Genomic DNA, 22,339 nt, shown 5'->3' with positions numbered 1-22,339 from the left:
CACATTATAGGGATATATCCAGAAAAAATATTATAAGCATTTGTCAACTTTAAGGAATTAAAAGAGATCAATCATAACAATATCTTTCCAGAAATTCTTTTAACCACTAGTTTGGAGCCTGAAAAATGCTTGCAGCAAAATTGTGAAAATCAAACCTTCAGTAACTTCTGTGCATAGCAAATTTGGCATGGTAAAACATAAAGTCAACATTGTTATATAATTAAGAAAACTGAAAAAGGAAGGATTCTTTTTTCGTCTTTCAAAATACTAACAAGTTATGTGTTGTTAGAGGATTGGCGTCACTGTTTTTAGGACATATTATTCCATTTTTTTTTATTCTGGTGAAGCAGGACCATGCTATTTGAAATTCAGTAATTCTGTGATTATCCTTACTCCATTAGCAAAAGCTTGCCAGATAGTGAATGATTTGAAAACAAAGGAAATCAAAGGAGAATTTACTTCATATTTTCTCTTTTCTTATGAATTTTCTAAATGTCTTAATATCAAAAACCTTTCCCAACACAAGATCCAACCTAGAAATATCTATTAAGTGAACAGCGTTCATTGAAGTTGAACTGTATTTTATGTGCTACCCACAAAAGCCCACAATGCCACAGAGCACCCTACAAACCACACTATAGGAGCCCAGCTCATTTTAACTGACTGCAGAATGGACAACATTGGAACATGTTCGTGGTTTTGCTTTGAGAGAAAATCTTTTACTAGGTACTCCAATTATAGTCCACCTATTTTAAAGCAGAAAAGGAAAAGAGAAAACAGAACAAGGAAGTAGCAATGTAGGAGACTTTTAGAGACTGATGTAAAGTCCCATTCTCCCTCAGAATGACTTCATCATTGGTGACTTGAGAGCAGCTATTCTCTACCAATACAATCTCCTTTGTCTTTGCTTCTCTTGCATCAAACATACATGGAGAAATCAACAGATGGATAGATCTGTTCCTGTGCTCGATTTGCCAAAACTTCTCCATAATCTACAGATGTACAAATGTTGCTGAAAAAAAAGATATGGGCCTTCTGCATCTATCCATAGCCACCAGCAGCGTTCACAGGGATCTGGAATTTATGCTTCATCAAAGCTGGCATAACAGAGGCCTGTCTGAAAAAGAACTGGGAGTACTCAAATAACTCGCTTAGCGATGACAACTTTCAAACTCTCTGATTTGGCTTGGTGGTTATTAGCTTGTTAGTGTTCTCCAAAGAGAATGAGATTTCTGACCTTCAGAGTGACTTACTACATGTTTTGTTTTGAAACCTTTGGTTTAGACCTGACCTGAGCACACTTTATTCTGGAAATCACCAAACACCAAATTTCTAAGGCTTTTCCTGAAGCCCACTTGCAGAGTGCAGCTCACATTGTATATGACCATATGAATGCATAAAATATTGTCTCCCTAACTTCAAAACTGCTGCATTCAGGAAATGTATGTTATATGGAAAGTCTGCACATCCGCTGTGAGCGTACCTGCTTATCACTGCTATCTTCTCTAACATGTAAAGTTTTCAATGCTGCAGATGCTCAGAGAATTTAAAGCAGTTACTTTCTATTCCAAGACTCTTCACCTCTGGAATTTTATCAGTACTAGTGGTACTAATACTAGTACTATATCACAACGGATTGACACAGAACTGAATATAAGACAACTTTCCAAACCTCCTGTGCTTGTTATCATACTAAATCATACTAAATCATACTTTTTCACTTGTAATACCTCTAATATTACTATTAAGACAACACAATTTAAAAATGAACAATCCTGAAATCAGTCCTGCTCATCATCTCTTTTATGAAAGGTATAAAAAGCAGTCTCTCATCTATTTCATTTCCTCACTGGAATGAACTCTTGGATAAAGAAAAACATGACTAAAGAGAAGCTCAAGCTAAGGTGTTGCATAGATAATTGGCAGAGGACTTCCTAAAAAACGCTCTTCTTTATATCTTCATAATTCAGAACCTCTCATCTCATCCTAATGATGACACATCCCCTGGGTCCTCCTGAACATCTTGACACTGTGATGTTTCACAAACTGATAAAGCATAAGATGCTCCTTTCACCTCATAATCAATGTATTGTGCTTTAATGTCCTTGACATGCACAATCTCTCAGCAGCCTTTGCATCTGCCTATAGTAACACAATAAAAAATGAAGCTGTACTGAAAAAACAACAACAACAACAACAAAACCAACCAAAAACTTAGATTAGTACTAAAATGCAGCCTATTTTCTGAATGTAAGGTGAAATAGATATTATGTCTGCATTTCAGAAATGTGTGCTGAGCAGAATGTAGAGTACAATTCCAAGTTACTCGTGAAAATCAAATCTCTCTGTGGGAAAGTCTTTATTTACCTGAGCTAATCAGTCTCCTCTTGTAAAAGTTATCTTGCCATGGAACAATAAAACTGTTGGCTAAACTGTTTGATTGCATGCAAATGATTATATTTTCACTGAAACTGCAATTATATCGAGATCAGCACTCATGCTACAGAAGGCAAGTCACTGTTTTCAGAGCTATATGTAAACATTACTTTATTTACTCTAGTTTCTCCTATACTGTTCTCAGATACAGTTACACAGAATATGCATTTACAGTAAAATATTCATAAAGAAATTTGTAGCAGTCTGTTTCTCTTTTCTGGTTACAGAGAAACACAGAGATGGTTATCTCCCATTCTGAACACTTGGGAGATTCTAACGTATTACGGTGTTAGTCTATGATGATAGACTGTCTTTGTAGGTATATAAATAGACAACTGGGTGGGTATTTTTTTATTAAAATCTTTTAACTAATCCAAGCAGATTTAATCAACAAAATGAGTATACTACTTCCAGTTTCACTAACACATTTGGAGCTTAATCTTGCATTATTTCTGGTTACTTTGGGAATGCCCTGGTGGACTTTGAACTGAAAATGCTTTCACTGCCACTTCACAACACAGCTTTCAATATGCTCATGTTTGCCAGGGTATCTGTCCCCATGTATTAAATGACAGTGACATTGAGATAAACAAAGCAACGCTTGAATCTTTTCTCAGAAGAATTCCTGGCAGATTTCAGGACAGAATAGTAGAAATATGAAGAAAAACAGAAATGGTTTATGAACAGATTCTCAAATACTTGTAAAGAGTTTATCACTTCTGTAGATCATTGTTAGCCAACTTGAATTCATTTTCTCTCACAGTTGATAGCTTACTTATATGATGAGGTCACTTGCTCACATATTTGCCACTTACTACTGATTTGGAGGTTAAATTCAAACAGCAAAGACAACTGTGTAGAAAACAATTCTTACCTTTAAGGAATGACTTCTTTGAATTGCCATCTTCTAAAATATTAGCAGAAAAAAAAAATGATGTGAGCAAGCTTCTTTATTACTTTTTTTTTTTCTTAAGTTATGGTCATATTCAGAAATGATCTTCAGTAATAATTAGGCAGTAAATAACACTGTAGTGTTTTCATAAAAAAAGAAATCTGTAACAAAATACTTACTTTTGGCAGTTAGCTCTCTCTGAGTTTTCCCATCATCTTGATATTCATCTAACCATCTTTCATTGCATAAATAAAATAATAAGATGAATAACAATTATCAGTATTGATAATAATCAATAAGTAATCTGACAATTGCTTTCTCTCTTTCTCTCTTTTTTTTTTTTTTTTTTAATTATCAAATTAGGTCTTTAAACTACCTTCTAGACCCAATGTCCTTGTATGCCTTCATCAGAGTTAGCATTATTCATATTGGGAATATTTGGCTCACTCTCCTCCCAGCAAACAATGGGAATTTTCATGTCAGTTCTATGAAGTGTTATAGTACTTCAGATTAAATATACTATACAAAGTACTAAGTATTTACGGGATCAGATACTCAGTTGTGTATTTTGAGGGGTTTATATAATTTGCAGTGGTCAGTTAGATTCATCATACTTAAAAGGATAGATATAACCTACAGATCTGGAATTTTATAGAAATTATACAGATATGCAATAATTAAATGGTTTTTTTTCTTTTTACTTTCCATTTCTGTTATGTGGATGAATTTATGGATCTTTCCTGTAGATTTCCTTTATTTCTCTACAAAAACACACCTGTACTCCTGCAGTTAATCCCCCTTATTGATACAATAACATTTTACAGCTATTAACAATCTCACTTATTATTTTTTTTAAAAGTACTTCTTATCAGCTTCTATTCTATTGGCTTCATGTTGATGTAGACTTTGTTTAAACTTAGGGATCCACTTCTTGCATATAACAAAACTATGTGATAAATCTGTAATGCATGAAGTCTAGACTTCAATGCACACCAAAAAGAAAAACTAAAACAAGAACGTGATCATCAGAATAACACTCAAGAGGAGTATATGTTTCTCAGCTAATAAGCTATGAATCTTGCAAACTGAAAACTTGTTTTATGTTTTAACTTGTAAACAGGAAAGATTCCTAAAGAAGAAGAGCTGTTTGAACTTCTACAGATTTTCACAACTTTAAGGCACAGTTCCCAAAATAACATGGAAACCATTTCAGCCACGTAGCCTAATCTCCCGGTTTCTGTAAACCACATAAAACAGAATATAAGTAGCTGAATCTAAATTATACTTCTTCATATGATTTCTATTGTATTAAATACACAGAGGTAACACACGCAAATCCCTGCTTTTGCCTATTGGTATATTTAACTTTTTGTTGTTTTATTTTTATGTTGTAGTCATGTGATTCAACCTACAGACAGCTAAAATTTCAGGTTGCAGTTGCCTCCAGTAACAAAATATTTGGAAGAACATGCTGTTTAGTAATTGTTAGAACTGAGAGAGTCAGGCATTTGCCAATTTTGTCCATAGCAGCAACATTCTAGACCTACTAAAATAGAGAAATAGAGGTTTACTAAATGAAAGGATATATTTTAGCCCTTATCTAGTAGGAAAGCTAAGGGCTTTGCAAAGATTTCTGGTATGTATATAATGTTTTCAGTGACTGAGAAAGAGGTATTGACCAAAATCAGTATGTCTACATTCTTACACATAATACTGTTTAGAAGACAGAGAACTGAAAGCTTATTTATTTTCATGTGGTCTCTGTATAATCAAGATAAAGGAAATATCAATGCACCCTTCCTCCAGTTTTGGGCTTCTTCACATTAGGCTCCTTTTGCTACTGTTACAGCAAACGTTGGCTTCAGAAGCAAAATTCTGCAACCCTTGTCCTTTGAGAAACTCTTGGGCATTGCTCACGTATCTAGGCCTTGTGCACATACCTTTTCTACAAATTTTTTCCCAGGTTTCCAAGAATGTAACAAACTAATTCTGCTTCTCCATGAATGACATACCTGTTACAAGGAAATACAACCTCCTTTCCTTCCTTTCCTTCCTTGTATTTGATCACAATCTTATCCAGGAACCATCCATTGCCTGTGTTGAAATGAAAAAGTTTATAATCTAAAATAATACTTCTGTCAAAATAAAAAAAAATATATATATATGATATATGTATATATATCATATGATGATATTTTTCTCATCACAAAAACAGGTCCCATTAGGACAGAGCTCAACTAAATAGATTAGATAAAATAATACAACAAAAGCTTAACATTCTGTGTCTCTTGGAAGAGGTACAATGTTAATTCTTCTCTGCTTTTCTGTTTTAATCTTAAGAAGTTAAGAAGGGGGATTTTTTTTAATTTTTTTTCTTGGAGACAAGTATATGCATGTATCTGTGAACTGCCAACACCATCGCCATCACAGCCTACAGGTTTTGATTCCTTGTGATCAGGCACAAGGATGCTAGGACAAATCTGCTTACGCAGTTAAACAAGATCTGTGTGAAAGATGGAATTTTTGATCTGTGATTGAAGCTGTTATTGCATATAACAGTATTAATTAACAGACCATTGATATCTACTGTTTCCATTTGCATATGTTCTTACTTAGCTTCTGAAAAATATATGCTTTAGCTTTTACAGTATAGGTAAATTTGCATAAACTGCAAAGTCAAAATACTACGTCAGTCTACATGAACATTATATTAACAATTCTGATAGAAACAAATTTGCTGAAAACAAACAACAGGTGTTCTTCTGGGCATGTGATGAGCCTCCTCAAAAGCTTTTCAAATTTCTGCTTTTAAAGCCTATGTTTCAAGGGCATGCTTTTGTTTATCTGTCCTCTATAAAGAGAGGAAAGAACCTTATTTATAGCGATTTATTTATTTATTTATTTATATGAGATATCATAGTCTTTATTGAAGTCTCTTTTTGCTTTCTTGCCCAAGGAAATATCATGAAAAATTTTCTTTTGGTCTTGCAACAGCAGAAATTTAAATTTATATAGTATTTAAATCACAAAGCACCTAAGCACTTTATAGTTTTGCCACTGAGTTTAATCACCTTCTACCTGAAACTTTGTCATAGGTCAGAGAATCCACTTTAAAGTAAAGCTACAAAAGTTTTAACAAACTTTTGGATTCCATAAAAATATAAACATTAGTGATATGGATAGGGAAATATATATATATATATATATATTCTGATTCAAGTAACAAATCCATTCACCAGCATGAGATCAACTGAGGTATGACTGCTACTGGTTTACTGCATTGCTAGGAAGAAATGTTTAAGAACTTGATTTCACCAAAGAAATAGAAATTCCCATAAATTAAAAGACAGGGCATTGTTCCAGTCTTGTTTTTGTTGGCTTGCTTGTTTGTTTTTTTAACAGAGCTTTATCTTTGTCACACACAGGGAGAAAAAATTAGGGCTGGCAAGCAAAGTGTTTATAATTTTCACTGATAAAAAGCATATTTAGTGAACACTGAAAAACTGCACAAGACAATTATTAATCTAGTTATTCTCTCAGTCTTTCTTTTCCTTTCCATGTTTTGTTGCATTGACTTTTGAATCCACAGTATGTGCGTAGACTCCTCTAGTGTTGGCTGGGTTTCTTTTAGCTGATTTGGTCAATTTCTTTGATGTGACAGTGGCCATCAGGTTATAGCTGAGGATCTGTATCTGAAGCTGGAGTGGAGCTGTGGGCCTTGGGGTCCGGCAGATGCAGATGCCTGCAGCTGAGGAGGATGACTACCCAGAGCCATTACTGGGCAGACTGAGTGTCTAAGGCCAGCTACTGGAGGTATTCAGCCTGACAGAACCATGCCATATATTATATGTATATATTACATTACACATTATATATATCCATTATGTATATATTTCCCATTGACAGACTGCCATTCTGTTCAGCTGGACAGGGCAAAAGGATGAAGCCATTGGTCCTGATTATGTTTGCATGAGTGCTGAGTTTTGTCTGTTGACCTGTGTGGCCAGCCATGTGCATACATATATATGTTGTGCAAATGTATTTCTGGTGTGCCTATTGGACCTGAGAGCATGTACCTGTGTCAGCCTCATCTCTGTCAGGCTACCAAATTCATACTTTCACTAACAGTGGCAACCACTCTCATATGGTTCTTTTCTCCTAAGCTCCAAATGATAATAACAAAGGAAATGGCCTCAAGTTGCACCAAGGGAGGTTCAGGTTGGATATTAGGAGAAATGTCTTTACTGAGAGGGTGTTGCAGCATTGGAATAGGCTGCCCAGGGATGTGGTTGAGTCACCATCCCTGAAGGTCCTCAAGAAACTTGTAGATTTAGGACTTAGTAGCATGGTTTAGTGGTGGAGTTTAGGTCAACGGCTGGACTAGATGATCGTAGAGGTCTTTTCCAACCTTAGTGATTCTATGATGCTATGATATTTATGCTGATCACTTAAATCACTCCCAATGCCCATCCTAGTGACTGGTATGCAAAGCCCTTCTCAAATACTCTGTTTTCACTGTATCTGCACCACCCACAACTTGTCATGTCTCACAAGGTATTGCCTGAGTCATACTGTTACTTGTCAGCACATTGTAGCAAAACAGCATGAGAGAGATTTTGGTCAGAAGCAGACAACTGTCCTATTTATCCTCATGCTCTGCCCTCGTGGCTGCAATCTGAGTCTGGAACACCCTAGAAGGCAGCAATCGCTGTCCTAACAGGAGGGCTTGTCCAAGCAATCTATGGATCCGAATGTCAATTATTCCCCTTCAAGACTCAGGTCCATGGCACATTAGGACACTTTGCAAGGTTCCTTCCATCCTCACTTACTTCATACAGAGCTCAGATGCTACCTCCTTGGAGGTAGTCTACTGGCCTGGCCAAGACTCACTAGCAAGCAGGCAGAATACTTCGAAACTGATCAAAAAGAAGAAAGGGTACAGAAACATTTGGAAGGTTTGTATAGAGGACAAGGATCTTTCAGCAGATAAGACATCATCTAGTGACATGCACCTGGCCAACAGCAAAACCCTGCTGTCTGAGACAAAATTTCCTTTCTTTGCTCAGTCATGATGGCTGTGGGAGAAGATCTATGCCCTGCAGTCTGTGACCTTTCCAACAGAGTTTACAAAAAGGACACTGCATTGTGGTGCACCCTAAATACTCTGACACTGTTCCAGTCTAAACTGGGCTCCAAAGGCACTTTGGAGCATTGAAAAGCATTTTCCATCCATGCACCTACAAAGAAACCTGCAAAAGATGACTATGACCTTGACCCTAAGCCTTACAATGCTCGCTCTCTCTCCAACCCCAAAGAAAGCATTTATTCCATGCTCCTTCCAGGGCACTTCTCAAATCAAGACTAAAGATCTCCTTCCCTATCACCTGGGCAAGTGATATGATTCAACTAAAGGACAGCACCACCTCTAAAAGAACCTTTATTCTCCCTTCTCAACATGAAATAACTGGGTCTACAGATGGCCTCTCTCCTGAATTACTATCTTTTCCTAGCCCTTCCTTTATCCACTTCTCAGTCACCTCAGGCCAGGCTTATTTCAGGTTAGTTTGGGAAGGAGTTCAAAAGAGACCTGTGAGATCTGTCTGTGGTGCATACAATGAATGATTATTTCAATTACCTAGGCATAAATATTATTACACATAGAATTCAATCCATTCCTCTGTTTAGCCAAATAGGACAGATTTTGAAATCCATTAAGATCTTTCAGTTTGGCTGCAGATTTGTAATGCTGATTCTGTGATATGGCTATGCTGCCTATTATGGGAGAGGTGAAGAAGAGTACTGGAGGATAGAGTGAAACTGGGCACCACTACACTGCCTTCACGGTTATGTCTTGGCATGTCTGTATACGAAACTCTCAGGTACGATCATCTGTATTGCTGAAGGCAGGAAACTCTAGACAACTACAAAAACATGAGAATCAGGTTTACACCCCATACCAAACTAATAAGGCTACTTCTACATAGTCACAAGTCTGCTCAGAGCCTTAGATAGTACAGTCAGTAAATTGGGCATTGCCTGAGGCCATTTCATAACAGAGTAGAGTAAAGGTGCTTTTCTAATCTAGCATCAGTGTGGTCTTGAACTGTTTCATAACCCTTCTCTTCGCTTAGACTCTTCACAGCCACTAACCTGCAAACATATTTGCAGTATTTACATCTTCAATGCTTTTAAATGCCATCTTTCTCTTCAGTTACTTTGTTCCAGAGATGCACAACTCAAGGTCCTCAATCAAAAATTCATCTCATTGCAAAATTCTCTTTTCTTTTTTTCTGAAAATTCTACAAACTAAATGCAAGGCCATGTACTGGATTAGGCCCACATTGACTTGCACAGATTAAATTAACAACCACATCTTCTCCCATTGCCCAAAGAAGCAAGGACAAAATGCTACAGCTATTCAAAATTTCCTTGGTAGTAAAGCAGCTGTTTAATATCTTTTATTTCCATTCCATTTGATCTTCACTCTTTTTCTAATGAAAGACTATTTTACCTGTGTGAACAGCATTCTCACCAATTTTCTATATGCAAATAAATAGTGCTCTGTTACAAATAAACTTGAAACAGAGTGGATTATCTGGTATTAAAATCATGTCCTCTTTGCTGACCATTACCACTGTTTTTCACCATCCCATCACAGTGACTACTCTGCAGGAAGACTTTTTATCACTGTAAGACCTTCTGTCCCATTTTGAATGAAAGATGCAATATAAATAGTGTTCATCCTGTTAAAAGGACTTGAAAACAGATTGGTCTCTAGGAATTCAAATCCTACCTGGAGCAGCTCCATCATGGCTAATCACAACTTTCTCCAAGTCTCCCAGTGAGACAGCCTTTACGAAAAAAATGTCCATCTGTGGAAACATACAAGGAAAATAATTAAGGTCTTAACTTTAGCTATCATTTTAACTGTAACAGGATAGAATAGCTACTTTTTTTTTTTTTCCTTTTGCAAAATGAACATGGGTGTCTTATATTGGTCCTAGCCAGACAGTGAGGATCTTTTAAAGCTTTCTGAGGTGAATAACACCTTTAAATTACTTCACAGAGATAGCATTTGATTCTTTTGGCATGACACAATGATTAGTTGCAAAGAATTTTTTGGTCTTTTCTACAATACATTTTCTAGTGCCAAGACTAGAAAACTTGGGAATAAGGATTTAGAACTTGATTCTAAAATTCACGGTGGCCTATTCAAGAGAACACAAATGCTATTGTTACTGTTTTATCTATATGTCTCATATAAATAATCAACACTATGCAAATTCTACTATCTAGTGCTGTCAGTAAATGACTGATGCAAAATCAGCATGTAAAAATTTTTCATCTGATAAAATTATGTATGTAATTTTGCATAAAGAAAATATGCGAGAAAGCAGCAAACTGTTCGAATAAAAATTGTAAATAAGAAGATATTTACATTTGTTGAAGAAATGTTTTACAAGTCATGATTTACTCTTATTGACCAGAAGCAGCATTGCTTTTACTTCACCTGTCCGTGTTGAAACTTTACATTATTGTTCTTAGATCTGTGAAGCTTCCTTTTGCCAGCATCTCCTCTTGTCCCAATAAGATTGATATAAACATTAAAATCTGCTTCAGCACCAAGTTTAGCCCCTGTGTATACATGGATCTCATACACCAGTACTAGAAGAAGAAAAAGCTTGAAATTAACCTTATAGTTTGTACATTATTCAAAATCTTTCCCAACAAAATTTGGCCAGAAAACTACCTTGATTTTCAAGTTTGGAAGTAGCAACAGCTATCAATACATTTGTCAAATCTAGGTTCAAACCTTGCAATTATGTGCACAAAAAATATGAAAATACACAAAACTGAAAAAAAAAATAATATTTATGCTGAGTATAGCAGTCCATCTGCTCAGCAAAGCAGCCCATCCAGTAAATGTTCCCCAGTGCTCCATTTTCGTCTCTCACTCTGTGTTGAGTATTCATGATTTCACAATGTAATTTACAAAATCATTGTAAGTTATCTGGAGACTATCTAACTATGCCTAGTCATTGTTTCAAACAATAGTTATATTTCACTGGTTTCAAGGCATTTTCTACCTCCAGATTTGTGCAAAACTGAAATTTCTGGCAGCTAACCTTCATGTGACCTTAAAATGAGAATAGTAATCATGAATCCTCAGATTTTTAGATTTTCACCTCACACAGAATGTTGGGCAAGAAGACAAACCTCATCTGTTAAAGGTGGATACCCAACCACTTTTGAAGGTTTCAACATTTATCACTAGAGTATGTTAACACTTTTAAAAGTAGCTCTCAATTGAAATATATTTACAACTTTTTAATGTCTTTTCTTCTAGTGTGCACACCTTCAAAGAATTCTGAAATATCATTCAGAGTTACTGTATTAATATATTTTATACCATAGTAATACCACCATAATTATACAGATATGCAAACTTCTTTTAAAATAAATATTTGTAGTAATTACATACTATTATATTTTATTGCAGGTTTTCTCATTATGACTTTCAAAACAAACAAACAAACAAAAAAACCTCCTGCTTACATCTTAATGGCAATTTTTCCATATATTGTTTCTGTTCTAATCACAGCTGGCCATTTCTGCTGCAATCTAGTAGATCACAGAGAAGATTGCTGTTTCAGTAATCGATAATTTTAATTGCTCTTTGGAATAACACTACTTTTAACATGGAACTAATATGAAAACAGAAAATCATAATAAAATACTTGATACTGGACAATATTCTACAAATATTTATTAAAATCTTATTAATTTTAAGCTACCAAATAATTAGTAGAATCTAACATTTCTATAAATTTTCATTTATTCATTCCTTTTCCCAAGGCATTTTATAAAACTCAAATATCACATCATGTACAATCACTGAAGAATACCTATTTCTGATTCCCAGCAGAGAAGTTAAAAAGAGAGTAAAATAATACTACAAATAATTGAGGGCAGAAAATACCCACATATGTACTCAAAAGGAAGGGAGAGTTGATGAATAGACTGTATGCTCAACCAAATTAGAATACTTTTAATTCATATAAAATTACCCTGAACTGGAAAGGGCACTGTTTCCAACTCTATACCACTATTACAACTACGACTCAAAATAGAACTGGCTGGTCCTGATAATTTTTATTATTTTCTCTATTGCCAAACATTCATTGCAGCTCTCACATCCATGCATTAGAATATCACCATTCAGCCTGTGACATGACTGATCTCAGTAATACACACACACCAAAAATTTGGCATAGCCTTATAAAAACTAGTTGCAAGGTTTCTAACAGAATTAATCATGTTCAAAAAATGGTAAGTATGGCTGGCATATAACAAAGAGAAATAGATCTGTTAATTAGCATAATTAAGCTATATGTCATTTATTATCAGAAAATCATGGACTCACAGAATCACAGAATACCATAAGTTGGAATGGACCTACAAGAATCATTGAGTCCTGTCTCCACACAGGACCACCTCAAAATCAGACCATGCATCTGAGAGCATTGTCTGAATGCTTCTTGAACTCTGGCAGGCTCAGTGCCTTGACAACTTCCCTGGGGAGCCTGTCCCAGTGCCCAACCACCCTCTGGGTGCAGAACCTTTTCCTAACACCCTTTCCCGACCCTTCCCTGTCCCAGCTCCATGCCATTCCCTTGGGTCCTGTCCCTGTCCCCAGGCTCAGTGCCTGCCCCTCCACTCCCCTTGAGCTGCAGCCTACCATGAGGCCTCCCGTCAGCCTGCTCTGCTCTGGGCTGAACAAACCAACTGCTTCTCGTATGTCTTGCCCTCTAAACCCTACACCATCTTTATTGTCTTCCTTTGGACACTCTCTAATAGTTTTATATTTATATGGTAGTGCCAAAACTTCACACAGTGCGTGAGGTGAGGCCAACTCACCTCATAACTCTTCCTATATCACAACTCTTACTGTGCTCATACTGTGTGTAGATTAGCAGCAGAGGAATACATGCACTGGACAGAGGATAATGAGTCAAAACATGCTATGAAAGGAAACATTTAAGAAAGCAAAGAGCCATATTGATGGCAAAAATCTTGAAGGGCAAAAATCTTTCAAGGAGAAGGGGAAAGTCGCAGTTCCAAAACAAAAAATTAAAAATTATATTAATCTGTTACAACCCATTTGAATAAAAGGGCTGGACTACATGTGGAAGGCACTACAAATTAGTAAAAGCTGGGACAGATCAACATAAAGTCTCCTCCATGCTTTGACATTCTTGCTTACATTCTCAGTTTTGAAAAAGCAGAATATCTGTGGGAGGCAAGGAAAGGGCATAGACTGATTATGCTATAACTGTTTATATACAAAGATTGGTATCTGTATTACTTACACCTACAAGTAATTTCTGTGATCAAAACTGCAAAACTTCCGTAACTATAAGCACTACTTACTATTTAAAAGCATAGTCTTTTTTTTTTTTTTTTTTTTTTTTTTTTTTTTTTTTGAGACCCTTTAACAGAATACAAATAAGTTCTTTAATTTCTGGAGGACGACCAAACTGAATAGTTGAAATACAGGACATATCAGAACAGAATAACAGAGAATTATATCACAAAACAAAGATATTAACAGATATATAAATGACAGTTGCTTTTGTAGCACTGTGCTTCTCTCTGGTAACCAGAGAGATGATAATGATCTAATCAAGTACAGCTTTCTATTGCCATGTGCCTAAATAATTCAGTCTGAAGTAGAAAACATGTACATGTTGAAATGTAAAGAACTGGAAAATATTTTCCATATCTCCTTGTGTCTATATATCTCTCACCATCTGGAGAATGTTAGGTCTGGCGTTTATTTAGGCTACACAATCTGTATTATTTAGAAAGGAACCTCCTTAAAAAAAGGACCAGTTTATGCTTCAAATGTTCATATAAATTAACAATACTCTGTGAATTAGGCTGCTATATTAGGATAGTAAATGTTAATTTACCTTATCTTGCCTGTATGTTACAATGTATTTCATAAGAAACAAAAGAAATTAAAAATAAAATAAAATAACATAAAATAAAATAAAAATAATAAAAAGTCAAGGAATATATTATAATATTCTCCCAAGTGTCCTGTATGTGTCACATGCCACTATGGAAAACTGCCTGGACAGTATATAAACATTCCCTAAATAGGTTGTGTAGGTTAAACATTTTCTGTAGAAATAGAAACCTAGGTTTCTAGGATAGAAAACCTAGGATAGAAAACCTAGGTTTCTATCAAGTCAAGTAGCTTGACTTGATGCATTTTTTTTTAAACAGTCAAGTAGTTCCTCTAGATTGTAGATGTGCTGGTTTTACCATGCTAAGCAGCTGAACACCACAACTGCTCTCTCACTCCCCCTCCTTAGAAGAGGAGGGGAAGAAGCAAAGGAAAAAACAACTCATGGGTTGAGATAAGGATAATTTAATTAAAGGGAAAAAATAATTATTAAGGAAAGATTATTATTAATTAAACGATTGAACTAAAGGTTCAAAGAGGGAAAGGGAGGGGGAAAGGGAAAAAAAAAAAAAAAAGAAAAAAAAGCAAGTAAAGGCAGTTTGGAAGTGCAGAGGAAAGAAATTAATCTGTACTTCCCACAAATGAGCAATGCTTGACCACGTCCTTGAAGCAGGGCCTCAACACATCTAGCCGGAGTTCGGGAGGACAGACTTTTTCTCAACAAGAGCCCACCCCTCCTCTCTTCTTCCTGTTTCCACCTTTTATCGCTGAGAGTGATATCATATGGTATGGAATATCCCTTTGGTTGGTTTAGGTCAGCTGCCCTGGTGATGTTCCTTTCTCACTTTTTTGCCCACCCCCTAGGAGGGTTAGAGAGAGTCCTGATGCTGTGCTAGCACTGCTCAGCAGCAGACACAACACTGGTGTGATACCACTGCTGTTCTAGCTACAAGTGCAGAGCACAGCACTGTATGGGCTGCTGCAGGGAAAGTTAACATCCCAGACAGACCCAGTACAGTAGAACAGCTACAAAAGATGCTAGTGTTAATGGCTGTGAAGCTAGAAATTGCTTAAATATAAGAACAAGGAAAAGCATGCCACTCTGTAACAGATAAGGCAAGGTACACCAGTAGTTTGATGAGCATGGGAGACAGGTACAACCAAGTCTGGAGAAAAACTACCAGCTGAAAATACTGCTGAGATAGCAAAACTCACCATATGTGAAATTTGCCGGTTTGTGGGTTTTTGTTCATTGCTTGTTGTGTGCATTGAATAAAATTAAAAGACCCTAAAAATATATTCAGCCTCTGTATCTCTGGTTTCATTTCCTTTGAGAAACTGATAGATTCCAAGGCCCCCACTGCTGCCCATCTGAAAAGTAGATGCTGCAGTAAGAGAAAGCAATCACAAAAATTTGATTATTAGAACTCTATAGCCGATCGTCTGTACTGTAGTAGAAATTTCATTTTACTATGCACTACTGATTTAGTGAAACTACATCAACTGAAAACTGGTGTGACAAAACCAAGAAGTAGGCAAAATAATTAGGGATAGAAAAAATGATAGAAAAAAATGAGCAAAAAATGGTATAGAAAAAGTTGAAAAATAAAGTCAACTACTGAACAGAAGATAGGGAATACTATTTCAGTGGTCTAAGGGAACTGTCAGACTCACATCTAGGCAGTTCTGTCTAATGTTGGACACATTGAAGTAATAGAACCAATGTCTTGAAAAATTCAATAATTTTGATAAAAGATATAAGAGGATTAATTAACACAGAATAGATGAAAAAAAAAGAATCTCGGCTAGCATTCACTAGAAAAGAAAATGACCTTTTAGAAAGTAAGCGATCGAGATCTACAAACTCCTAAAAGAGTAACTTAAGATAAGTTCTATAATCAAGCAGAAAACTCTTGGATATGGGTGCATGGATGAAAAAGTTGAAACAAGGGAAGTGAAATGTTTTCAGGCAGATGTGATGAGTTTCTAAAAGGCTCCATGAAAGACAGACACTAAAGCAGTATAATTACTATACTTAAAAATGGCACAGGTACCTAATGCCAAAAAGAATATAGAAGTCACTGACCAGTCAGATGTACAAGCATCAAATCTCTTTCAGTCAGTAAAACTGCACTAACACTACCTCTTGAAATGTTATCATGAGAATTCTGGTGTTTTGTCAAGTCCTAAATCCAGCTTCTGGCTTCTACTGATAACATGAGAACATGATCTACCTGGATAAAGGGAAGAAAGAAAGGAAGTTTTGTTTCTCTGGTTATTAAGAAAATGTAATCTAAACACATATAAGGGCAACAGAATGCCTTTATATAGAATAAAGAACCCCTTTTTCACACTCCTTATTCTGATAACCTGAATCAGGGTCTACAGAGTAGAAGGTTAGGCATATTCCTGATCACTTGCCAATAGTTTAGCCTCAATTTGCAAGCAAAGTGTACGACTCTTATTTCCTTCTGAGGGAGTAATGTACAGACTTTAGTCACCTATGATATTTTCCTTTGGAAATATAAACAGTGAGGAAGCAGTACAGGGTGCATTGCATTAAACACTAAGTTAATATTTTGTTATGTTTTGAGAGGAGAAGATAATAATCTTAAAAAGATTAAAGAACTTATCAGTGAGAATAACAAAAAAAAGAAAGTTTTTGCTGCAGAAATATGTCTTTTTCTGCTGACTTCGTAAACATTACAGTCTCATTGTTAGCTCCTTCCAAACTAATTCTACTACAAGAAAAGCACAGTCATTATTTTAGAATTCTAGTGAAGAGCAGATGAATTCCAGATAAATAAAAGTATCACATTATTCACAGTACAACAGATAAGCTTCCTCTGCATTACAGCTGAGCCTAATGACACTGTTGTGCCTACAAGAGCACACTAGTTTGAATCAAGAAACTGAATTCTTTGATTGGACCTCCTTATTTCTTTCTTGTTTGTAGCATAGAGTGGTTTTAGAGGGAAAAAAAAAAAAAAAAAAAAAAAAAAAAAAAAAAAAGATACATTCCAGGAAAACGATAAAATGATTAGGATGATCTTGACAGAAATTGGCCATCAGGTTACAGGAACAGTCTAGAACAAGCCCAGAGTAACTTCCCCTTAAATGCTTAAATGTGATGACAGAAATGTTGGATTCTTAGTTCATTGTTTTTTTTTAAACCTACAGGTTCACTGTACCAATCCACTCCATCAGTCTGCCAGTATAAATAGACAAATGGGCCAAAGAATACAAAATCTAGAGAGATGATAAATGATGTACAGTGTTTAAATTATCACACCTTTTCTATTCAGTCCTCATTTAAGAATGGTGATACAAAATATTAGTACTGTGTAACATGGTACTGCTCCAGGTTCTTATTTCTATATGATGTCTGCTTTAATGAAATGGTCATTTTGGCTTGATTCATTAAACAGAAAGATGGAATCTCTGTCAGGGGATTTTATCATTGACTACTTACCACCTGATTTGCAGAACCAGTGTTTGGTACTGCTGTGACAGAAGGGTAAAATACAGATTGGGGCAACATTAAGGCTAAAAGAGAAAAAAAATTCTTAATGGCTGATAGAGGTTGAGAAGTACTATCTTCCCCAGAATTGAAATATATGTTATGTGAGAAGTCATAAATACAAAAACACTACCAAATGAACACATTTCTGTTAGAATTACAGTTCTCAAGCTTTATAATAACCATTTCTGTTTACTCCTGATATTTAGAGCAACATTCTAAAAAACATATGGGAAATTTTTGAATGATTTAATATCTGTAATTTTTATCCCAGGAGTCTAGCACTGAAAATTCAATCTAAATCCTTGCATATGAACATGTTCTTTCCATGTTCAGCCACAGTACTACAGTATATAACCATATATGTAGGGAAAGGATCTGGCATGAAGGTTATCTGCTAATTGTAGCTATAAGTACCAGTCAAAAGCTTTTCAGAAGCTGCTCAGGTCAGTGGAGAAGAAAGAAAAATTGAAACATATGGTTTACTAATATACTGCTCTAAAGTTTGGGGGCTGATAAAAGTTTCCAATGATGTTTTCCTATTGCTATGTATTTGTGGAGGAGGGAGGACAAGGGGGTAAGATGTTTAGTCTTTGGAATCTGAGTCTCTGGACTCCCTTCATTCACTCTCCCGGTCACAGCCCTGGCTTGTAGCAAAACAGTTACAGCACATCTCTAGAGTGCACTGACACAGTTGGGGAAACATCTCCAATGAACTGTCAGCTGTAACACTGCACTGCCAAAGACTCAAACAACAGCAACCAAAACATAGCAGCATTACAGATTTAAATTCTTAAAATAAATACCCAAGTAGAGCAATGAATAGATCTTCGTAGTCAGTCATTTTGCCTTTACTGGATAAGATCAGCTACTTCAAAAGAAAATAAAACAAACAAACAAAACAAAACAAAAAAAAACTGTGATGCATGTAATGTAACATAACAGAAGAAAATTTCTGAACTATTGTTCAGATTTCATAGCCCCAGCAATTTCATCCTGAGTAACACAGAGAAGGTAATCTTCAGAACATTTCAACTTTGGTGAAAAAAAAATAAAAAAGACAAACAAATAAACAAACAACAACAACAAAAACTTACTAAGCAATTTTACAATAGGAAAATGAATCCAGACTGTTTATATAAGTAGTCGGTGCCTCTTGAGTGATTAAACAAGGATACAAATTTTGTAGAGATAATGCTTGAGTCATTACTATTTGCTTCAGTCATCTTTTACATTTTTTCACTCAGTCAGCACATTCTAACCTGTTTCTATATTTGTGTGCACATTTCCCCAAGTGAAAAAGTCTAAATATTTTGAGCTTGAATTTTTCAGGCCACAGCTTCAAGATTTATCTTCTGTCTCAAAACAGTACAGGTATTCCTTCAGTTATGTGAACATTCTTACTTGAAGTTTATAGACAAATAAACAAGAGTAAGAATATTTGAAACTTCTCATATCTTACAGCACCTTAGATCAAAATTTCAGCTACCCAAAGTCAATCAGTTCTCCATGTTAGGCTGGGTGATACAGGTTGTCTTCACACCCACAAAGGAACACAGTGGTGGGCAAAGTCCATATAACACCCTATTCTGGCTTCTCCTAGACCTATCACAGAAGCTATCAGCCCGTCTTCATAAGCACAGGGGCACCAGGGTGGGTCAGAATCCAAAATAAGGACCCAGACAAATAGTCCAGTGCTCTCCCAAGGCTGTCCCAGGAAAGCCTCAGCCCCGGAGAAACCCATCATGACAAGTGCAGAGCATGCCAGAGCATCTTTCAGACTGCTGGATGTGGGGCACAATGTGGAATGCAAAGGAAGAGCATTTCAGGGTAGCACAGGATTTATTATGCAATGTTTAAGGGAGGAGACAATGGCAGGGAAAAGGATGGATTTAGGTGATTTGGGGAAGAAGAAGTATGCGAAAACAGAGGGATCAGGGAATCAAGAGGGCTGGTGACAACTGTTTGCTAATTAGTATGGTTGTCGGGCTGCATTCTGTACCTGATCAGCACTGTCTGTCTCACCTTCCTGTTATCTTCCTTTCTAACTCTTCAGTACAGCCTCAAGGGCTCATATGGCCATGTACCAGCAAATGGAGACTGGGATCCAGGGGCATCTGCTGGACAGTCTTGTACATAAGCCCAGCTGCTGGAAGCACCCATGCTGTACATATGCATATATATAGAGAGAGAGACTATATACATGTATATAGACATACACATGTATATAGACATTCTCAGTAGCAAACTTGGTCAGCCAGAGAGGGGAGCAGGATGAGGCTGCTGGTGTGGTCTGTTAGTACAAGTGCTCTGCATGAATGTGTTGTCTGTGTGGCTGATCATGTATGAATGTATATGTGTGGTGTATGCATATGTTCTGTGCATGTGTACCTAGTGGGAATACATGTCCAGCCTCTCTGCTGGTTGAACATGAAGCTGTGTTGGTCTCAGCTCTCTTGGCCTGCCAGATCTGGTCAATCTGGCTTCTGTGTTGTCATGATGCTATAAAGCTAAGTCAAAAGCATTCAAAATAAAGCTTTTAGCTTATTTTCATTGGGTAACACTTAAGTAATTTACCTAGTTCAGGACATGATCAACAATTTCCAACACCCATCACTTGGAAAACAGTTTAACAATTTGTTGTTGATTATGTATAACATAATATAAACTAAATGAACAACAGCAACAAATAAAAAATACATTTAATATGGTAAACCAAAAATAATATCTGGAACTGCTAGAAAAAGTGACATGGACAGTCAGAAAAAATAAGGAAGGTTACCAATGTGAGAAATTTGGATGGAAAAGAAAGGATTTCAGAGAGGAAATTAAGGAAAGGCTGTCAGAATCTGTAAATAGCTTAGGGAATAAAGAAAATAAATTAGAATGAAAAAAAAAATAAAGACAAGGAATCAAATCAACTCCACAGTTTTGGGTCCTTGTTAGGTATGTAGTAGAGTTTGGTTGGAGAAAGCAAAAAAAGAAAAAAGGGATAAGAGAAAAACTACCCTTTCTTCCACAGAAGAAGCTGGGTAATAGAGTGTTAAAGAACAGCAATTTAAAAAGTGTGTCTTCTGAGCCTAATTTGTATTTGTTCATTTTGTTAAAGTTTTTATCACATCATTGTCACAGTTAAGTAAGTATATTACGACTAGAAGATACCAGATTGAACTGAAAGTATGGGAGACAAATTACTAAATCATATCAGATTATCATTAAGTAATAAGTAGTACATCATTTATTCTGCTGGAGAAAATGACTTGATGTGGTTTATCCAGTACTTGTAAGCAATTAGCTTTTAAATGGGAAATGCAGATGGATAGTGTTTCATTTGCTTGTTCTTGAGAAGCTAAATAGGAAATCCTTGGGAGGCCTTGCTGAGTTTATATTGATATTCAATTTAAATGTGCCTAAAATCAATAAGTAATTTGTAAAACTTACAATTTCAGGAAATTTTCAAATCCTTTCTAATGCATCTTTACTTAAAATCTTGAGACATATATTTTAATAAAGATAATGCTCATGCAAAAGCAATGAAAGATTCAGTAATAGTATGATTTAAAAGTATGAATGAACTTGCTGTTTTAAAAATATTCCTAGCCTTTGTCAGCACTGACCTGATTTTTCAGTGCATGTCACCTTGCTTCATCACCTACAACCACCAAACTGAAGTGCACCTACTGGAATATTAGTACTTTTTTATCAATGCGTATTTCAGAACACAAAATGCAAATTTAAGTTCTTCATGTTGAATTGCTTATATAACTTAACTGTCTTCTCCAGTATTTTTCTACTGTAACAAAATATGACGTTTATTTAACTGTAAGAAGCAGCTGTGCTTCTTACACTGTGGTATATGAACCATGGGGTCTGGTTCATCCTGATCAGTCCCAGTTTTTGAAATCTTATATTAAATTCACTAAATACTCTGTAGAACAATTGAAAAAAAAAATAGAGAGAGCAGAGGTGAGCTGATATGTTTCTCAGTATCTTCTGGCTTCTTTAACAGAGGAGATCAGTAGTCCTCTTTGGCCTTGAAACCCACAGAAAACATTCACATATCACCAGTCTTTATAGCTTTTGTAGAGAATTACATTCTCTTAAGATTTTTCCCACTTGATATTTCCTTCTGAAATGGTTTGATCTCACTAAGTGCATGATGAGCCATTTTTATCTTGAACCACTGATTCCGTGCAATAGTCACTACTTTATTTTGAATACAGTTTGCCAGAATGATAGCAGCTACATCTACAAGACCTATCAATGTTGGACAGTATTGTCTAACAGCTGTATCATTGTAATTCTGTTAATGTCAAGAGAATTCTATAAAAAAAAAAAAAAAAGTGCTACACGATTATACTGGCTCTCTCTTCCTGTATGTAAGCTCAGGACTGTTTAAATAATAACTTGATATGATGGGCTATTTTCTGCTTCACTTGAAGAGAACAGAGTGCATCAAAGCTGCGGATAAACTTTGAGGCCACAAAAGTGCCACCCTGTAGCTAACAATTTCTATGTT

At 35.9% G+C, this 22,339-nt stretch overlaps 1 protein-coding gene across 1 annotated transcript in view; it reads right to left on the bottom strand.

Annotated features, from left to right (window-relative positions):
* RP1 (RP1 axonemal microtubule associated) overlaps window positions 1–22,339 on the bottom strand; it is a 217,825-nt gene that overhangs the window by 86,321 nt on the left and 109,165 nt on the right. The window contains exons 28-32 of the mRNA XM_084509394.1: window positions 10,839–10,993; window positions 10,122–10,200; window positions 5,341–5,422; window positions 3,508–3,563; window positions 3,311–3,343 (exon numbers count right to left, since the gene is read on the bottom strand). Of these exons, the coding sequence (XP_084365520.1) occupies window positions 3,311–3,343; window positions 3,508–3,563; window positions 5,341–5,422; window positions 10,122–10,200; window positions 10,839–10,993 (405 nt within the window). The remainder of the gene's footprint in view (window positions 1–3,310; window positions 3,344–3,507; window positions 3,564–5,340; window positions 5,423–10,121; window positions 10,201–10,838; window positions 10,994–22,339) is intronic.

Source organism: Aythya ferina (genome assembly GCF_964211825.1).
Source record: "Aythya ferina genome assembly, chromosome: 2".
Classification (NCBI taxonomy): Eukaryota; Metazoa; Chordata; class Aves; order Anseriformes; family Anatidae; genus Aythya; species Aythya ferina.
Note: the sequence above shows the minus strand (reverse complement) of the source record. Positions and strands in the feature narration are given on the sequence as shown.